Genomic DNA, 22,121 nt, shown 5'->3' with positions numbered 1-22,121 from the left:
TACATGGCAAGCGTATGTTTGGCGCAATCTTTATTATATATTTCGTATTTTATTCGTATTTATAAATACATGGTTCCATGTTTCTGTCATATCCGTCACATTTATGGAATATACAAAGGTAGAAAAAATAACGGGTAGGAAAAAAGTCACCCCTGTAAAAAGCCACCACTGTTAAAAGCCACCCAACAATGGACTATACCATTTCAAAATGGGAGTGCCATGTAATCAACTTGTATTTAATTGTGTGTTATGAATAGGAATGTAGCATGAATTACAACATTTTATTAAATATAAATTTGGAATACTTAGGACTGACAAATGTAAACAAACGACACAAAAATAAGAATCAATTTTTAATAAACATTTATTCAATTTAATTTGAAATCTCCAAATAAAAAATATCACATAGTCCTTATACAATGAATAAGTATTGATATTATAAACATTCTGTCTAATTGAAAACATTACATTAAATTGAATGAATAAATAAATAAAGTACACAAAATTATATTTTATTATATCAGTTTAACAGTTTTGAGAGATAATAATTGTTTTATATTTGCAAACACTGTACATTAAATACAAGACGTGGCATTGGCCGCAAGTTACTTTAATCGTATGGCATAACCTAGTGCAGTCATAGTTTGATATAATGTTTTGGCCTGTCGGTTGTACTTAGAAATTATGTTATAGAGTTGCTCCTGGTGTTTAACTGTTGATTTGGTAATGCGTTTAGATGGCACTGGTTGTCCTCGCCTTACAAGTTCAATTAAAGTCGCTGAAGATGCTTCATCTCTTTTGACTGCATTGATTGATGACCAGATAGATGGGTTTGTATGACCAGTGTTGTTAAGATGCTTTCTATTCCAGGATTCACAAATGTTGTTTGTCTTCGGTTCACAGTTTAATGTCAGGTGATAAACGTTCCATAGGTCTATGTCAAACATTGGTGGGATCCTTCTGAATATGTGTTGTTCGCCTGGTTGTGCCATGTGATGCGAATATGTTCCGTTGACATAAGTTGTATCAAAGTAGTCAAGAAAGTCCTCTAATACTTCAGGTGAATTTTCCCGTAGGTGCTGCATACCTTCTTTGACCTAGATAAAACAAAGATTATTTATGAGTAAAGTAGAATGATCAATGTTCCAGATAATTCTTAATTTGAAATCATGTTCATCTCATCAATGACTATCTGAGCTGGAGTTGCTCTACAAGTTGTGGCTTTATCCATAATATTATGTCTTGCTTTCTCTGCATGAGCCTTCATGATGTTAACTGCATGATTGTGTTCCAATACATACTGCACTTCGGCCATATTGATGTCTGTCCGTAGTACACCTTTGCAAGCAAACTTTCTACGTGAAGAACACTCCCAAATTATCGAACTTCTGTTAGACTTACGTTTAGTATAAAGATAACCATCATAGCATAATTTGCGAGCTCCCTTGTTATTTGAAATGAACTCCATTTTGAAATGATTTGTATTTTGATAACGTGCCTTATTTAAACATAACATTACAATGGCATAAAATGTATTATGAATCTTAACTAAGTAGGAAGTGTTTGATGTTTTGGCAGTGGCATTTGGAAGAGGTAACATGAAAAGTGTAGGCATCCCTTTGATTAGCTTTGATATTGTTTCTAAATAACACCCACACCCAAATTGCTATTCACAATAACACAATTGAATAAAAATTGATTGTCCAGCACTCCCACTTTACAATGGTAAAGTCCATTGTTGGGTGGCTTTTTACAATGGTGGCTTTTTACAGGGGTGGCTTTTTTCCAATTTCCATTATAACATCATTGATGTTTTACAAAATCCTAACTAATATTACTAACCATTGACATAGTAGAAGAATATTGTTTATATTTCAATTATACCACATAATTGTGTTCATTACTGAAATATTTTAGGATTTAAAAGGATAAAATATCCATGTGACGGAGATGAAACCCGTAACGGAGCTGTTAGTTACACAACAATACATTCTGTCTGCTCTACTTTCTCTTTGTTCATTGGAAAATGAATAAACACAGCTTAAATTTCTATATATACAAAAGGCAGCCATGCAAGAATGGTTGTTGAAGTCGTATGATATCGGAAATTCTGTTGTCACTTTGCATAACAATACACATCAATAGAAATGTACAGTACCACTGTTTAGAGTAGCGTTTATACTGTAGATTGCCTGGCTAGTGAGCTGGGGGAAAGTGGCTTATACTATAGAGTTTAATAGATCTGTTTTAAAGGAAAACCTACAAAGTATTGCAAGAATGATATTATTCTTTTTGCTGGAAGTTTCTAATATTCTGTAGATTAATTTCACTGTAAGTAAATATTGTTTTTATACTATGTATTTCAATTACAAAAATATCAGCTTAAATTAATATCAACTTATGATATGGCAGTAGGCAATAATAGTTTAAACATTATGTTACTAATGCCAACTAAATATAGCCTTGATAAAATCTATTTATATATTTTCAACTATTAAATATGTATTGTCCTCCAAAAATACAAATGAAAAATGAAGATTAGTAAAGACAGACACTGAATAGGCCAATCTCTTCCATAAAAAAAACTGTTAGATTTAACCAAAAACCCATTTACTTCCATCCAATAATTTGTTTTCGATCCAATTTTTGGTCAAAGTGCACTGTATGTGACATACTCAACAAAAATATTCTAAAAATACAATATATTTTTAATCTGATAACATTTCATAAGTAAACATTCTAAAACCGCCTAAACGTACCAGATTCGTCTGACGAGCCCCAGGTGCCAGGAGTTTGTCCCTGGGCCATGACAGGGCTCTAGGTGCCCATATGCCAAGTGGAGGAGTCTATCATGCAGTTTAGATCTTCCAGGTTGGTAACTATGTACTCTTGTATGTGCTGTTTTGGTTATTTTTGGCTAGAAATAGTGTATTTCATGGCTTAGTTTTTTTTTCAATAGACAATATTACCATAGAGCATTAATTATAAATGTATTTTTACTTTAGATAATAGATTTAATTGTGCAACAGATTTGTTTCCAATAGGTTAATATTTTAGTTGGATTCAATTAAAAAAACATTTATTTAAGCATTTTTTTGTTTTTAAAGAGCAGGAGCGGTACGACGTGAATTTGATGATAATCGGCCGTGGTTTTGATTTTGTTACGTCTAATTTCCTTTTACCTAGGCGATGGGTTCGATCAAGATTGCTTAGTTCAATACTGTTTGTAATTTTAGAGGCAATTAAATCAGTATCTTCTCTAGATGATTCAGGCATACCATGCAAAAGTAGGCAGTTGGTGTCGACTATAATGTTCTAGATCATCAAGGTGCGGTTTCCTGCTAGAAAATTTTTATTTTTGCAGTGAATTTTATCAATATCGCCTGCAGTTGAGTTTTCCAGGGTTACGCTGTTGTAAACAGAGTCTGAGTCTAAAATATGTTTACTTATTGGAGATGCTGTGTAACTCAAAAGTACAGAACACAACAATACGTTTTAGCTTATTATTTGGTTTCATATTCAAACTAGATGCTGTGTAACTAAGTACTGAATACAACAATAAGTTTTAGCTTATTATTTGGTTTCATTCAAACTAGATGCTTTGAAATTGTGTGGAGACCCTAGGATAGTGAATAATGCGTGATTGAAAAACTACCTAGCCTGTAGAGTGCACTGTCTATTATTATAATAGGCCTAATAACAATGTTCAATTTACTGTATTGTGTCTATTAGCATAACCTGGTTTCATTTTCTTTATATAAATAAAGAGTTCAAACACAGAGTTAAATTTTCTATTAAATAGCATAGCATAGCATGGCATGCAAGACTGATTTTCTAACTTACCGTCTCACAGACCGCAATAAATAGGGTGTTGGCACTTTGCATAACAATAAACATATTATACACAACATCTGTTGATATACAGTAGTGTTATGTGCTAGGCCAGGTAGAAAGGTTCCAGGTACAAAAACAAGGTGGCTTTAGACTAAAACTTACTTTTTAGGAAAACCTACTGTATGAGGTATTCCATAATACTCCCTCAGGAAATATTTGATATATACTGTAGATTTCATTTCAGGATGTAAGTAATTGATATCAATTTTGTTATTTTCATAATCATTTATAAGCTGGTTTAAGCATTAAGTTGTTTTAGAAAGATATATCTCTCTCAAATGAGGCAGAGAAGATTGGACAAAATTGATTTCCTAACCATTGTGATCTAAGGACATAGTTTTGTTAGAAGTTCCCAATCAATCGAGTATAGCAACAAATTCAACTTTGAAAAATATTGTATAACAATTTAAATTAAATGGCATATAGCATAATAGCTTAAAGTCATATATAATATTAGTTTCTGCCGTTTTGTGTAAGGACACCAACCCATCACTTTTCAACATTCCAACCTACCACAGTATAATGATAATATTGGTGTCCAAGATGTTATTATTAATTGTTTTTTTCTATAAGCATGATTCTGAAAGAGTGCCTTGTTGATTGATATTTTAATTTATCAAACACTTCATGCATATATGAATTCCATCTTTTTATTTTCAGAACTTCAGTGTCAAACAATACAAAAATAAGGTAAGTTGTAAAGTCTATTTCAACCATATTAAATGAATGTTTGCTTTAGCTGTGGGAATAGAAGGAAGTCGGTGTTTAGGCTGATAAATAATTAATGTTTTATTTCCAGTACAAAATTTCATTATGTATTTATTAGTAACATATTTCTATTGAAATGTAGATATGCATACATTACACGTTTGAAAATATAATAAATGTTATAAATATGGTATGCTGACAGTAGGTAATACGTATAAGAGACACAGAGAGCTGTTTTACATTCTATAAAGCTCTAACTAATAAAACTTTAAATGGAAATTAGTTATTTCATCATTATACCAATACCAACAATAACTTTTTATATCATTGATTGTTTTATTGTATAATTCAACTTCAAAGTTACAATTACATGTATTATTAATGTAGTACATTTATTTGATTGGAAAAATAATGGTCAACGTTTGTTTATTTATCTATTATTATTATTTAATAGCTTTAAATCAAAAATACTAATAGCATCCAGCATACAGTAATACATAATACAATGATAAAGGTAACATGGTTGACTCAATCCCACAATGAAAAAAAAAAATGTATCTCTAATTTACAATTTGTAAATATATTGTATTTGGTAGCATTAATATTACACATAGTACACACAAATACATATTTTTCAAGAAAAAGAACTCAGCTCAGCTTCGTTAAGAAATACCGTAAAACCTCGAAAAGAAGCCCATGGGCTTCTTCTTTTTTTTTAGTGCTCTTGGGTGGGCTTCTTTTCGAGATGGGCTTCTTTCGAGAGTACTTTTGCAAACTGTAGAGGGGGGCTTCTTTTCGAAATGAATGCTGTAAATTTTGTGAATTTCTACTACAATAATATGGCTTTTGAGACATTTTTTCAACCATGAAATTATGTTTAATATACCAATTAAAAAACAATATAAAAAGCAAAAAAACAGTCCTATGATTCACCGTCAAATACAATCATTTCGTTATCATAGTCGTCATCATCCACAATGGAATATTCAAGAGTGTCGTCTGTCGATGATGGCATCTCATATCCAACCAACCCTTCGACGTTTACTTTTTTGTTTTCAGAACCATCAAGGGCTACATTTATCCCACACTTTCTGAACGACCGAATTTGCAGCGATAGATTTGTGTTCATCATGGACCAGGCATTGCCAACCCACTTTGATATAAGAATTCGCCTATCGCTTGCGCATATCTTACCCATCACATAATCATCGAGGTTATTACCTCCGCCAAGGAGGTTATGTTTTCACCCCTGTATGTTTGTGTGTGCGTGTGTGTGTGTGTGCGTTTGTGTGTGTGCGTTTGTGTGTGTGTCTGTGAACAGCCTGGAGGCCACAGTTTTTATCCGATTCTCACCAAATTTGGACACAATGATCTACGACCAAAAAGCTCGGACGAGTTCGAATTTGAGGGGAAAAGGTCATAGGTCAAGGTCACAACTAACAAAAAACTATTTTACTGCCTAGAGACCACAGTTTTTATCCGATTCTCACCAAACTTAGCCACAATGATCAATGACACATCATATAATTGTGGTTAAATTTTGAAGGGTCAGGGTCAAAGATCAAGGTCCACAAAAAACAAAAAAAAAAGAAATAAAAAAATAATAAAAAAAAAAAACCTCAGTGGGACTTGAACCAGCGATCTCAACTGTGAGAGGCTGGATACATAACCATTACACCACACTGTCATCCACAACTTTGTAGTGTGCAGTTAGCATATTTTCACTTAGAACTAATAAAAACAATGTAAAAAAAATATTCAGGGGGAATTTTACAGTAGGCGGAGGTTTGTACTCTCGGAGTACCCTCTAGTCATTGATATGTTTTTCAAACTCCTCTTTTATCGCATTTTTAAATAGCTTGTTGAATACAACATCGAGGGGCTGTGCTCTGCTGGTACAACCAGAGGGTACGTTGACCAACACAAACACAGTGTGTTTGGCGGCCAAAAGCTCCTTAACTGTGTCTGTTTGCTGTGCTTTATGTACATCTGTGATCAACATGTGCTTACGATTTGGGGCCACAGGATTGGTAAATCGGTTTCGGTTTCTTCATCTATCCAAATCTTCATAATGTCTTCGTCACACCATGCTTTAGGTTGAAATTCCACCCTGACTCTCTTGTCCCATTGACTCTGAAAACGGAAGTACGTTTTTAAGCATTTATTATAGTCTAAATTATATTGGATTGCTAGTGACAGTTATAATTATTATTAAAAATCCGTTTTCACTATAATATCGGTATTTTAACTGACCTTTTCTTTTTGTGAAATTCTTAATCCCATTCCTCTAAATATGACCATAGTAATATCTCTATGATATGACCATCGGCCGTACCCTAGGGATTCCATTTGCAAGTATAGTCAACTGAACCGTACACTGTCGTTTCTCGAGACCAGATGAGTCACTCGCCACCCATATCTCTTTCTTTCCTTCTACGTCATACGTCATTCCATCAGACATAATAAAGGCCAGTGGTGTTTGATCCATGTTAACGTTGTCTTGCTTGCTTGGTGGAAGAAAGTAATGGCTGGACCCAAAGCTGTCAGTGGCTTTTGTGCTTGGTGCGTTTTCCTTCGATGGCTTAGTTTATTCCTCTTCTTGAAATTCATAAACCATCCATTTGAGGTTTTAAAGCCAACTGCTCCATCTTCTACTGCAATTTGCTTAGCTCTAGACTCTATCCACCACCGTTTCGCTTCAATACCATTATTCCGCTTTTCTTTGAACTCTTGAAGAAGCTTTTGCTCAAGTGTCTCATATGGTGTCTGTCTTCCTCGCACGCCAACGAACCAACAGTTTCTTTGAATGTATTGCAGCAATTGCGTCCTTTTTCTTTTTCCACTCTCGCACCAGCTTACGATCAATACTAAATTCTTTTGCAGTCTTTGCGACACAATTGCCATTAGTGCTATGCCACTGCAAAACATTAAGCTTATAGTCTCGAGTATACACTTTCCTCGTCTTTACCATTTCGCAAAAGCAAAGAAAAATAGCAAATACACACACAACGTGTTGTTTACTGCCACGTTTGACAAATACGCAGTGCAGGCACGTCACTATGCGCTGTGCGTACTGCGTATCGTCTAGGCCCAGACATTTTTTACTGGGGTCTTATACCTTTGCTTTAATATAAAAACAAATAATACAGTAAACGAAAATGGCTACACCAAGTCCTATCTACAAAGTGGCAATTGTTTCATCTAGAATTAAAGGACACCAGTACAATTACGAAATAAACGAAGAAATGATATGTAAACTGGAACCTGAAAACAATTTTGATCATGTGAATTGATCTTGAGGTAGTAGTATAGGTGTGGGCTGGAGAGAGGAAAGTTTGATTCTTAGCCTTTCGAGAAGAGAGACAGGAATTAGCCACCCCTCTCTCTCAATTTCTTCAGAATGCGTGTGTGCTTGTCTCTATACTGGTTATGCATGCAATTATGGGGCCTGATGAAAAAATGTTAGGTCATTCCTTTAAAAATACTCAATGTATAGTATAATTCCTTGTGAATGATCGTATCCTGACAACTACCCCCTTAGGACAACTCCCACCCGGACAACTACCCCCTAGGACAACTACCCGCTAGGACAACTACCCTCTAGTCCAACTGCTATGCCCTTAGGACAACATCACCCTCTGAACCAACCACACCTATACCATGACACCTACACCTTAGGTTATAATTACGATCTTGTAAAACTTACTGAGCTTCAAAACATAGGGAGAGATTGATCTTAAATGAAAGCTTTTGAATTTTTTAATATGCGTATCGTCGGCAGTTATTTTACATTAAACGAGAATCGATCAAATTATTAAAGATGTATTGTCCCTTGAAACACAACAAAATGAAGGTCAAAATATTCTAAATTTAAATTGGCCATATCAAAGTAATATTAAAGTTATTCACTTTAAGTCGAAAATTCGAGCCAAAAACAAAAATTTTACGTAATTAACAGCTAAATTAATTTGATAACATTTCGACTGGAAAATCGAAATTGAAAAAGTAAACAAAGATTTCAAACCATTATGCATGATGGTAATTAGGATTGTTTACAACTCGTCACGGTTGAGAAGGTGTTTTCACACAGATCGCGAGGAAGTTTTATGATTATGCATACAGAGTAGCCAAATAAGGGCGTTGCATTATGAGATATGTTTTGATCGAAAACTTTGACTGGAACCAAAAAACGTCTGTATTTCAGTTAAATGATTTTTTTTCCCACTAATTTTTGGTGAAAGTTAATAACTATTATGATACTTCAAAATGACCAACTTTTTTTTCGAAATCTTTTTTTTTTTTTTTTTGGAATTTGACAAAGGGACAATACATCTTTAAAACGTATTCCAATCTTGAAAAATAAAGGGGTGGCTTATTTTATTCTTGTGTGACATGAAGATGCTGTATATAAATCTAGGAACATACAGTTTACCTAGCTACACCAGTCAATCAAACAGTCTTTCATTTAAGATCAATATATCTCTCCGTGTGTTTCGAAGTTCAGTAAGTTTTACAAAATCACAATTATATGTAGGTGTGGTTGTTCAGAGAGTGTTGTTGTTCTAGAGGGGTAGTTGTCCTAGGGGCATAGCAGTTGGACTAGAGGGTAGTTGTAAGATAGTGGGACTGGAGCAGCCCCTTATTATCGATAAAATTGGCCCGATTTTGTTCTCTCTTTTCTTTTTCAAAACAAATGTTATGCTGTTTAATGACATTATACGTTTACTACTACAAGTCCAGTAATAATGGAATATTGGTTTGGCTGTTACTACTTCATAGAAGAATTTTAATTGATTTGCTTTTTACATTTTCTCCCCACTCCTGAGAAAATAGGACAATAAACGTTTTTAGAACGAATATTTATATCCATGATGTGTTTATGACTTAAAAATTTCTGCTTATTTCAATTTATTCCAATTCGTTTTCTACAGAACAGAACCTCCTAATTTTACTTTAGATTAAAAAAAAAACCTACACTATTAATCAATTGATTACATTACACGTTTATTTAAACCATTTGTTTTTTGTTTTTTTTTTCAGAAAAATTTAGATTTATTTGGAAATGGCAACCTTTGGAAGTGACATAAAGTTTAACATTTTGAAATCTGACCTCAGTAGACATTATGGAGGCGAAAAATATAGAATGTTAAAATTCTGCCTTTTGGATTTCATACCTGAAGGGTACATTAAACCAGACTATATTGCAAATGATTTATTCAATTTGCTCCAAGACAAAGGTGTTATCTCAGCAACTAATGTTTGCATCCTGTTAGAGGTTGCAAAACTGTCTCATATAAAGGAGGCCGTAGATCTTGTAAGTCAGTATATGAAAGATAACAATCTTATATATACTAATGCCCAACAGTTGTCACCATATAGAAGGCGATTGTTCAAGGCCTTAGTTGAAGTTGGAAAAGGTTCGTTATTTAGGATAACTTCTTACTATAACCTGACACATCTTATGTTACCAAATATTTGGGATGTTGCTTGTTATCTGGAAAGTGAGTTACTTCTAGAAGATAAACCAGAAAAAATAGAGTCGTTTGCAAGTATTCTTACAAGACATTCAAGAAATATACTACTTGATGGTTTTACAGGTAATTATTATTACATTTGTAATATTGATTTAATGGTGAGTGTGCTTTATGATTAGACTGTCTACGATTTGTTTACTTACCAATATGGGTACTTGATAGATTGAGAGTTGTGAATGAGATTGATTCATATTAATATAATGAACTATTTTAAACTTTATGTGACTACAGTATGTTGTTAATTATGTTTTTAATCACAATTAAATACAGAATTAAATTGTTATTAAACTTTATAACAAAAATAAAACAATATTTTATTCTTATTGTAGAGTTTTAATTATAATTATAAATTAAATTTTTATAATTAAGAAAAATTTAAATCTGTTTTAATTGTGATGTTAAAAAACCTTTTAATTTAATTGGATAACAAAGTATTTCTTTTAAAATGTTTTATTGATTTTTTATAAAAAATTATTTGTAGTATATAAAAGTATTTAACATTTCTTCATTATTCAAAAGTTTATGTAAAGTGTAGATTTGTACAAAGCGTTGAAACGGGCTTGTTTAGGGAAGTTGTTACATATTGCAACCAAATATTCAAAAAGATCAATGAACATTTCAGAAGTGTAAACCCATCTCTCAGTTTAAGTGACGTCAAAACTATGGCGGATCCAAATACGATAGTGTTTTCTCTAGATTCAGATAGTAGATCTGCCTTGTCAGAATTAAAAGACATACAGTTGAATGGAAAGCTTATTAAAGATTTAGCAACAATCTTCAGTACTAAAAGTCAGCAAAACTTTTTAGAAAACTGGGAGGCAATCATTGATGAGAAAAGAAGAGGTAATATTTGTTTATATGTTTGTTTGAAATAGCTTTTAGTACAAGGTTACTAAAACTAAAAAATATTACTTTTTTAAATTGTAAGTATGCATTTAAGTTGCAAACAAGAAAAATATTGAGAAAATCAGATTGATAGTTATGTTCTGCATGTTACAAACATTCTGAAAATATTATTAAGATAACAGTGTGTTTTTTATGCTTTTTCTAATTCTCAATTTATCCTAGTGTTTCTATCTATTGTATGTTTCCTTATCTTCATCATTTTATAGTCATTACTGGGTATTTCATGCAACGTAGAATTTTTCAAATCAGTGGTGGTGCCAGCCTGGGGCTACGTCGGGGAGCCTATCTCCCCTCCCCCCTCTCCCGGGGACCTAGCAAGTATATAACTCTTAGCTCCATCCCAACCTTGGTGGGCTGGTTCTCTGTAGACTTGTAATTTTGCTTCTTATATCAATGTATAATTGCAATTTCCGGGGACCTAGCAGCTCTTTTTTTTCAAAATTTCCTTACAGATCAGCCCATGGGTGTTAGTATCGCGCATTTACAATTTTCGCACCCCCAGACGTACAGCAACCAGCCTATGTCTCTGCGATTGCAAAATATACCACTTGGCCTGTGGGTACGTTTTACGTTCGCATATATTTTCTATGATAGGCATATTGAACTTTAAGGTCACTTCATTTTTAAAATTGAAAGAATGGATTTACACAGTCATCGCATCGGACCTTTATGTATCATAAAAAATTGAAAACACATTCTTTTTGAAATTATGCCTATTATAAGAAATGTGACTGCTTTAAAAGAAATGTTAACATTATTTTTAAGGTGTGGATGTAGTAGTCAAGACCCACTCTTCCTTGGCAGTTGAACACCGATACCAACCACATGCTCTGGAAATCTTTTTCAACAACCTAGCAAAAGACAAAGCAGTTTTTGAAGCTGTCACTACAAAATTGAATTATGTTGATGTACATAATAGTGGATCAGGAGATGGAGGATGGGGTGGGTAGCTGGCTAACTGGTGTCCGGGCCACGGGTTGGTCCATATTTTAAGCCACAAAATATAAAGTTTGTGGAGCACTGATTTATAACATCCATGATTTTTAATTTGTGCTTTTAGATATTCTATATTTTATTGCTGCTGCTGACAAACTTTGGTGGTGATATATGGGATGATAATGTAATATCTGCTTTGTAGTAGTTTTGCATCAGGGAGCAAAGCTCAGGGGCCGGATTTTGATTTTGATAAAGGGGGCCGATATAATCGTCTAGGGGGTCTATTTTTTTCTAGAAATGTTTCTTAATAATTTGTAACTTTCCTAATATTTTTATTTATTTTTTTTTTTATTTTTTTGTTAGAGGAAATTCCATATTTTATTACTGCTGGTGGAAAACGTGCTAAGGAAGCATACATTGAAGCCTTTAAAGGGGGTAAAGTCAAAATGAATCTTGGAATGCTTAAGGTGATTGGACAGGAAGGAGTGGGTAAAACTTGCCTCATCAATGCCTTACTTGGAAAGAAGTAAGTAGTAGTTAAGTACAGTGAAATGAATATAAGAAATATGTGGGTTACCTAAGCAATATAAAAAAGTACTTAAAAAAGGGTTAATAAATATTGCAGAATTAAAAATTACCATTCATTATTGGTTTCAAATTATATTTACTTTAGATTTGAGGTAGCCCATAAAGTTACAGATGGAATAGCAATGATAACAACTGTAAGCACAACATGGGAAGAGGATACAGAGGATAGTGGTAAACATGAATACATTTAACATTGTTATTATCATCATCAGTAGATGCAAACATTCAATCATTGGCATGGTGTTTGATAATAAGTTGATATTAACAATAAAATATCTGGCTGGAATTATGTACACAGAGATTGGCTGATTTCTATATGAATTTCAACCATCACATTTTTAACTATTGCATTTTACACTCTTCATGTTTTATTAGGTACAGTACCAGCATTGATTTATTCTATACTTCTTTCAGGGTTCCATTTCATACAACTTACTTTAATGAGTTTAACAGTGGTAATATGTTTTATACAGTTTTGCAGACTATTAGAAGAATAATAGAGAGATCAAAACTTACAAACGTTTGTACCCTTTTTTTCCCACAGGTAATCCTACAAAACAGTATACAAAATGTTTTACTGACAAACTGAATGAAAAAGAAAGTTCAACTATAAACGTATGTCCACAATATTATGTCATGTAAACATAAAATTGCCTTTTGGACTTTTATACTTATTCTTAACCAGCCAAAACTGGAGCATCATACTAATTTAAATCTAAATAAAGTCTTTTTATATAAAATGATTTATATGCTCAAAATTAATTTAGTTTATTTTATTTTATTTATAGAACATTAAATGTGTAGGTTCCACATTGATAAAGGTGGAAGTATTTATTTTGTGATAAAAAATAATAAATAAATAAATTTCTTTTATTAGGACAAGACTAATGAGGCAACTCTGAGAGGTATACATACATTTTAAAATCTAAATATGTAGCAATAATATTGGTAAACATTTCACATTTTTTAATGATTTACAAAATAATTAGAACTGTTTTTGACCTATCTTTTTGTATCAATTTTAAAATAAATTGTTATTTTCAGGAATGAAGACAAAAACTGTACTGACTGCTGATCATGATGATACATCAATGCAGAAAAACAAAGAAGTGAGTAAAGTAAAGTACTATGAATAATATTGTATTGTAGATAAGTGTATGTTGAAATATATTTATCAAACATTAGCAAAAGAAAGAGCAAGTGTATTCTTACCATTTGATTGGTAATTACGCATCATACGTCGTTCAGTATTAATTCTATTGAATGGATGTCTAATGACGATAATGAACAATACTCTTAAACGTTCAGCTTTTCATAAAAATGTGTGATAGTTTTCTACCACGCTATAAGCTGTTGACTGATCTGCTTTCGAAAATCAGCCTGTAGTGTGCAGTGTCTATATAAAACTACTCCATGTCCTAAATTGAAGCGCAGCCTATTTTAATAGATTTGAGGCAGAGGCAGAATCAACTAATGAAATCCTCTCACCATCCAACTCAAACATTCATTATTTGTATATTATTTTATGTTTTAGGTTAACAAGAAAATGACTGCAGATGGTATGTAACACATAGTAATAAATAAATAAAAATATTATTATATTATATAATTATTTTCTCCCTATGGGTAGAGATATATATATATATGTTCATTATCATTCATTATATCAATTATTATTATATCAATGATAATAATAATGTTGATTTAAATGAAAGTTCATGTATGTACAGTATGTGTGGTTCCAAGAAATAAATCAAACACGCCCGCAAACAAATTAAAGTTCTGCTGAGCTGCTCTAATAGAAAATTGATAGCATGACATTTTAGAACACTTAACAATATTATGATATCACTTTTTACTACAAAACTATTAATAACTTTTTACAGTTATAAGTTTGTGTTTTTTTTAATATTAAAAATGCACTGCAATTTTGTAGATTTTGTTCATTTGATGAAATTTATAACTTTGAAGAAAACCAATTTTATCTCACTACAGGTGGTGAAACTATTCCATTTGATGCAAAAGAGCAGTTAGATGAAGAAGTAATTCAGGATATTGAGAAAAATAAGGGAAAAACCTATACAGACACATTCAACATCTGGGATCATGGAGGACAATTGATATACCATGGTATTCATCGTGTAAGTTCTAGTAAACTTATTTGCCTTGTAAGCTGTAAAAAAATCAACATCCCACATTTGTTTGTAAAAACGATATAATTTGTATAGTGAAAATATATTTTCAATTTCAATTTGATTTTGGTATGTTTTTGAGAGTAGATAAGACCACATTTTTGAAAATTACTAGATTGGTTTAGAAATTGTCCAAGTTGGAAACTTTTCTTAGTGTAGGAGGCGCTGAGTTAATTTGAAATTTAATTTGTTATTTTCTTATGCCTCTTTTTTGGCATTGCATTATTTTAATAAATTTGTTATAACTTAAATTTGTAGTAAAATACTATGCCATACCTTTTTCTTTTATATCAGAAGGCTTTAATTTAAATAATTGTATAACAAAATCATTTTTATTTTGTAGCTCTTCATGACACTAGAAGCCCTTTACGTTGTAGTGTTCGATCTCAGTAAACCCCTTAATGCTCGTGCTACTGTCATTGATTCAAATGGAGTAAGTATTTCAAGACCATGTTACAAAAGAGTTTAGCTTTATCTATGAAGATTGAAATTTGGAAAAGTTGTAAAATCAGATATCAAGTTTAATTGTGATTAAAAGAACTATAAGATGCAAACTTTGATATCATTAAAATTAAATGTACAGTATATATAAAATGTAGGAATAATGATTTTTTTTTCAGAAAAAGCATAAACACCATTGGACCAATCTTCAGTTTATTTTATCCTACATCCTGACAGTTTATTCTCATAGTCGTATTTTGCGAGAAAACACAGGGAAAGAAGTTGACCAACCAACTATCCTTATTGTGGGTACACATAAGGGTAAGCTTGGTAAGACTGAAGAAGAACAAAATGCTGAGGTTAATACTCCTTCTGTTTCTACATTATTACAGTAGTACTATTGTTAGGCCTGTTATACTTTTTAAATTTTAAGTTAAATAAAACTACAAAATGTCAGTATATGACATATTATATAGGTATAGATCATTTACACATCGACATCATGTTGGTAAAAAATGTTGCTTTGCGACAGCCTTTTGTCTTTATTACAGCTGTTCACAATCAATAATAAATAATATGACTCACCTTCAGTTTATTTATTTGCATTTCAAAACACAATTGAATGGCATATAACATTTTAAAAAGTAGGCCATGGTTCAAATTTCCCTCCAGGCTGTCACAACCTATTCTCTCACGCACACACACAACACACATATTGAATGAGTTTTGAGCGTACCCACTCTACAAAAGTACAAGCTTATTAAATTTCTTCAGTAATTTCTTACATATTTAATGGATTCTTGCCGTCTTATAGACTTGCTTGATAAATCTACGCCTAGTTTGAAGTTTTTTCAGTCAGCCGGGGAACCCTGTAGGCCTAGTCCATTTCAGATATATCATTATTTTAACAATGCAGGCAGAGAGCTAGGTCTTGCCTCGTACCAGGAGTGGCCGTATTCCATAGGATTTTACACAAAAACTACAAATTAAATTTTGTCAGCACGTTCCTATAAAGATATTGTCAATGCATAACCGTCTTTTTTTATCTTGCATTTCATATTTTATTATTGCCAAAAACTAACTACAGTATTTTCTGGCAGGTCTGTTCTGTTTTCTTTCCACCAATATTTTGTATGTGATCTATTGACATAACTTTTATTTAAATACATCCAGGCAAAGAAGATATTTAAGCAGATTAAAAAATCAATAAAAAAAAAACCGTATGCAAAACATATTTACGACTATTTTGCAATCGAAAACAGCAAGAAAACTACAGATGAGAGCTTTTATAATCTCAAACAAGTTATTGATCAGCTTATGACTGATTTAAAAAAAGAAGTTCCTCTAAAGTTGCTACGTTTTCGCTGTGGTCTACATGATCTGAGGAAGGAAAAACTGTTGTGTCCTTTAAAAGAGGTAATTTTTTTTAAAATCAACCTGCCATTGAAGAGAATTGAATATTTATTAAAATTGAATTTTTATGACATTTGACACAACTATAATTATTATACAATTCTTCTATCATAAAAATGAAATAAATAGACTAACTCTAAGTAGTGTATATTAAAACCCTTTAGGACTTTATTCTATAAATATTCGATAAATTCAAATATATGAAGTTGACCATTACAATTTGCCAGAGTCTTGTCCTTGTCAATTGTCAAGCGTCATTGTTTAATATAGACACTAAAGTTTATTCATTTATATGCTTTTATATTTGCATTTTTGTGAATGGCAAAATCAATGGCAATAAAAATAAATAAACAGTTATTAAATGTAATCATTGTGAACCAGCAGGATGTCAATTGTTCATCAAAACTTTGTGTTCAATTAAAAACAATGAACAAAAATTAATAAATACATGTTACAAACAGGATTTTATATTTTACATAAATCAATTAAAATAAATTATTTCTTTAGCTTAAAACACTGACTTCTAAGAATGGTATTGATGAAAGCGAAAAAGCATTTCTTCTCAACTTCTTGTACGATCTTGGTGAAGTTATTTACATGCCTGACAACAAATTATTGAGGAATCAAGTGGTGTTAAATCCAGATAGCTTGGTTGAAATTGTCACAGCATTTGTAACTGTGGTTTCACCAGATTTTCCAGTAAGTAGTATTTTATTGTAAACAAGAATTTGAGATGACGTCCCCTGTTCAGTATCATTTCTTATTATGTGGGAAAGATGTTACACTTTTCAATAACATGTTTCTTTCCTAGAGTCATGTCTTGTCAATTTAGAATTAAACAGGCTCTTTTTCTCTATTTATGACAGAGCCTGCGTGGAACTGATGTAACCCCATACTCATCAAAAATGGTGTACTATAGGTTGTGAAAATGTACTCTGCTTTATTGTATCATTTCTGCTCTTGAATTTTAGCCTGCCAAGTTTAGTGATGCTTTTGATAAGCTAGACCAGGGGATACTGGAAGAAGACTTGTTACGCAAATTATGGGAAGAGCGTGAGGTTGATGTGGGCAAAGATTTTGATTACCTTGTAGAATTGATGATTCGATTAGGTTTCATTTGTGAAAGGAAGACAACCAGCAGCCAAGATATGGAAAGTACATCTACAGTAAGTTTTGTTTCTTGAATTTCTGTTTTTTTTTTATTTTTGTGTAAAACATGAAGGATGTGGAGATCAAACTACATTAGCCTTTTGACCCCAATATATTTCTCATTATATTTCTGCTCATCTTACGCAGTACCTCATTATTCTTTAGTCTCAACCCCAAATATTTTCCCCATGCCTTTGGTATGAAAAACTGTGGGTTTGAGAGTCAGGCAATGCATACATTACAGGATAGTTAGGGGAATACACATTTTAAAGGTAGACATCAATTAAACTTTCAGCTAAATGTTTTTTTAACGTTTACATGATGTGATGTTTAATATGCTTAAAAGAATTTAAATGTAAATTTTATTTTAGGAATCCATTTTAAAGCGGTCATTCTTTGTGCCACTGCGACTTGCTTTTAAGACATCAACTGAAGTGAAACCATCAGTGCCGGATGATTCACAATCTATCAGTATCTATTATGACTTTAAGGGATATCTGCCAGATGTACTGTTTCCATATATAATTATAGATTTCCTCAACAAATTTCAAATAGAAGGATTTGAACCAGAACTATCATGTGATCATGCAGAACTTTATCTTGACCAGTACCATCATGTAACTTTGTCTCTTGTCAAATTTGTAACTAAGGAGGATGAGCGAAAGTTCTTGTTAAAGGTATAAAAGAAAATATCTAATGAAAGTTCACTTTTTTATTTTGATTTTTAAGTTACATATTGTTGATTAGTACAATTAGTGCAGCTGCAAATTATCTTTATTTCTGATTATTTGGTTAAATATCAGAAGTCAGATATCAAAACATTAATATTTTTCTCTTTCCAGGTGACTATTAAAAGAACAAATACTTTTGAAGGACCAAGTGATGAGGAACCCTCCTCTGAAGCATGTAAAAGGGTATGTTAGGGTTTTATAAACATTTTTATATGATTTCTTTTAAATATTTTTATACTAGATATTACAAAATCAAATGTGAGACATGATTAACTTTTTACTTTTAGGACCACTACTGTTTTTCCCTACAATAGTATTTTTAGAGCGTTTGATTACTGATCGTGAGATCGAGGTTCGAATCCACCTCTCGCCGCATTGCTTGTATCCTTAGGCAAGATACTTTAATTACGTTTGCCTCTCTCCACACCCAGGTGTATAAATGGGAACCCGGTTAGATCTAGACACAACTTTGTGCTGATTACTAGCTGCATTTGGGAGTATGTTTCCATACGTATTTGATCCCAAAAAAAATGACTGGGGTAATAATGTTCAGCGCTTAGAGGTTTCACAACATTAGGCGCTATAAAAATCCAGGATATTATATTATTATTATTTTATTGTAACTTAATTATCAATTGGCTGCACATTGATTATGTGTTATATGTTTAGGTTTTGTCAGTGGTGGAGATGTCAGTTGAACATTCTAAAGATGGTGGTAGAAGAGGGATACAGTTCAAGAGATGCATTCCATGTCTCTGTAGTGATACATCAGAAAAGAAACATTTTCAAATTGTTGGTGATTTCCAGCATAAGACATTGCCTTGCAACAAACATGGCATGTGTAGCATGGATGTTACACGTTACCAGCGGCTATTTGGAGGTAAAAATACAGTATCCAACAAGTAGGCAATGTAAAAAATATATAATTATTTAGAAACATATTATTACCTCCCATATGCATTGAATATCTTTGCATGACTATTTTTGATCAACAATTCAATATCAATAGAATGTACCGTATCTGTTGAAACATGTACTTAGCCATTAGCTGTAATATCTTCATTCCTCTTACTCTGTAGTAGTACCATTATGCAATAAGCCTATATTATATTTGATATATTAATCTTTATCATACCTTAGCATAAACATTCATCTGTTTTGGTATCTGTAAATCTGATGTTCTCAACGCAAAACTTGTTTCTCTGTTGTTATATTTTTTCTATGAGAAGAAATTATCTGGGTGGTCGTTTAGTTATTGCTAGGATGCAACGTAAGGACGTAGGCAAAACACAATTTATTTGACCTATGACAAATTATGAATTGAATAAGATCGGATGCGTTGTTGGACAAACAAAATATGGCTGTGATTTTGGTTCCACTTTCTTAACCAAATCACTCAAAATCTGGAATTTAGCTAGTTCAAGTTCAAGTTATCTTTTATATGTTTTCACAAACAGGTATAACAATAAAACAGAAGGAACCAATTAAAGACATAGAAAAAACTTACAATATATAAAAAGCATACAAATAGACATTGGAAAATAGAAATATAAAATATCAAGTCAAAACAGTCAGGTTGTATAAATATATAACGTTAAAAAGTACATAGCTAGCATATATTGAACAAGTTTTGTTTTTGTTACAGATGATGTTAGAACATCAAGACCAAATGCAGGTACAGTATGTTATATTTATTATAGTAATTTATTTATTTATTACACCTTAGGGTAACCCTAAACAGCGTATGCTGACAATCAAGGGGCCCTCTTGATGAGTGACAGTGGCTGTGTGTATACTAGTAGTAATGGTGTAGATGTGGTTTTAATGATAACACTATAAGTACTATACTATACTTTCTTTATAAAGAATTGTCACCCATCACAGATAATTGTAAAAAAGAATTCTATAGTAAGATTGTTTAAATGGGAGAGTAATAGTAATAGCAACTTTGGATAAATTAATAAAATCATTTTACAATGATATAAAAAGTTGTATAAGTTGAATATATTTAAAAGTATACATCTTAAGTTCTGCCGATGCTACTGTTACCTTTTTATTATTCTTTTAATGTATTTAATTCTATTTTTTAAATGATATTTCTCTTTGGATGAAAAACATTAATGAAATAAAAATGAAATAATGTTTTACTTGAATAATGGCACGAAAATGCTAACAGAAAGTGAATATGAACTCATGATTGACTCGGTTTTAATCTGATTTGCTCCAGAAGATCAATCTATAAATTGGAATATGCATGTCCATTGTGGCATAGCTCATTAACCAATATCCAATGTACTAGAATTGAAAGGGTACAGAAGAGAGCTCTAAGATGTATTTACGGTGCTAATTACATCAGTTATGAAAATGCTTTATCCATGTCTGGATTATATATATAAAACTAAATTTAAAATGACATTATTGCACTAGATTTACTATATAATTTCAGAGTTATATTTGTTATAATAAATTATGTGTAATTTATATGGTTTAGTTAAAATTTATATTGTTTAATTACATGGCAGAGTATGTAGATATGCTACCAGTTACTGCTGAGTCATAAAACATTTCATCACATAATTTTAAAATGTTTCATTTTTGTTAGAAAGTATGTGATGTATGTTTATTCACTATACAAACCTTTAAAAAATAGAGTTAAGTACTTCAATTCAAACGTTCAATAAAATCATAAACTATGCTAATTATACCTACTTTGTTACATAACTTGATAATTTATTTTAAAAAAATCTTTAATTGTATAGATCTCTCGAAGGATGATTTTCGACAGTTAATAACAGACTTTGCCAAATGGTTTGATCAACGTGAACTCTTTAACAGGCTGCAAGTTCTATTTATAGAAAAGTTAGGTGACATTGAAGCAGTGAAAAGGGTTAGCAGTACAATCGACCTCTTAGCTCTTTTAACTGGGAATGGATTATTGAGTGAAACAGATCTGTCTGTCCTGTATGACACAATAAAGGTAACTGAACAATTTGGCTTTGAGTCAGTCATTAAAGAGAAGCTTCCTGCTTTCAATAATATCAAGAAGCTTAAGGTAGCATCATTTTCACTACACACAAAAAAGGTTTTCAATCTAGGAAAGAATCTTAGTGATCCAGAAATAAAAACTCTTGATGGACGATACAACTTCCCTGTCCTTAAGAAGTATGCTGACAGCTGGAGTTTGATTTTAGATTTTCAAAGTCGAGGGTTGCTGACTGAAGACAAAATCGAATCAGTTAGAAGCGTTTTAAGTTAAGTTTAAATGGTAAAACAAGTATGTGGTGGTATTGCAATCTACTGAATTTCCAAAGTTCAGTTAGGTTGTAAATGAAGTACAGTGGTTGTTACTGTGCATTTTCAGTCAATAGCATACTTGTGTTAATTGGGGCAGGGGGTTGTAAATGAAGTACAATGGTTGTTACTGTGCATTTTCAGTCAATAGCATATACTGTATTTGTGTTAATTGGGGCAGGGGGTTGTAAATAAAGTACAGTGGTTGTTTCTGTACATTTTCAGTCAGTATATACTTGTGTTAATTGGGGCAGGGGTTTGTAAATGAAGTACAGTGGTTGACTGTGCATTTTCAGTCAGCATATACTTGTGTTAATTGGGGCAGGGGTTTGTAAATG

General features: G+C 32.1%; 1 protein-coding gene across 1 annotated transcript; it reads left to right on the top strand.

The window, feature by feature from the left end:
* Window positions 1–9,664: 9,664 nt before the first annotated feature.
* On the top strand, window positions 9,665–22,099 carry LOC144838114 (uncharacterized). Its single transcript, XM_078693473.1, has 20 exons — window positions 9,665–10,199; window positions 10,656–10,979; window positions 11,808–11,984; window positions 12,342–12,504; window positions 12,652–12,737; window positions 13,111–13,181; window positions 13,444–13,471; window positions 13,611–13,675; window positions 14,101–14,125; window positions 14,562–14,707; window positions 15,102–15,191; window positions 15,379–15,558; window positions 16,373–16,615; window positions 17,120–17,311; window positions 17,584–17,778; window positions 18,133–18,438; window positions 18,604–18,675; window positions 19,162–19,372; window positions 20,138–20,167; window positions 21,252–22,099. Exons 1-20 carry the CDS (start codon window positions 9,665–9,667, stop codon window positions 21,746–21,748), a joined length of 3,636 nt encoding a protein of 1,211 aa, XP_078549599.1. The 3' UTR covers window positions 21,749–22,099.
* The last annotated feature ends 22 nt before the right edge of the window (window positions 22,100–22,121 follow it).

Source organism: Antedon bifida, chromosome 3 (assembly GCF_963402885.1).
Source record: "Antedon bifida chromosome 3, ecAntBifi1.1, whole genome shotgun sequence".
Classification (NCBI taxonomy): Eukaryota; Metazoa; Echinodermata; class Crinoidea; order Comatulida; family Antedonidae; genus Antedon; species Antedon bifida.
This window is presented reverse-complemented; position numbering and strand designations above follow the sequence as displayed.

Bases quoted from the DNA above. Each gene is read 5' to 3' on its own strand.
- LOC144838114 (XM_078693473.1), top strand. From the start codon at position 9,665: ATGGCAACCTTTGGAAGTGACATAAAGTTTAACATTTTGAAATCTGAC. The intron at 15,192-15,378 runs GTAAGTATTTCA...TTTTTTTTTCAG, and splicing joins CTGTCATTGATTCAAATGGA to AAAAAGCATAAACACCATTG. The intron at 17,779-18,132 runs GTAAGTTTTGTT...ATTTTATTTTAG, and splicing joins ATATGGAAAGTACATCTACA to GAATCCATTTTAAAGCGGTC.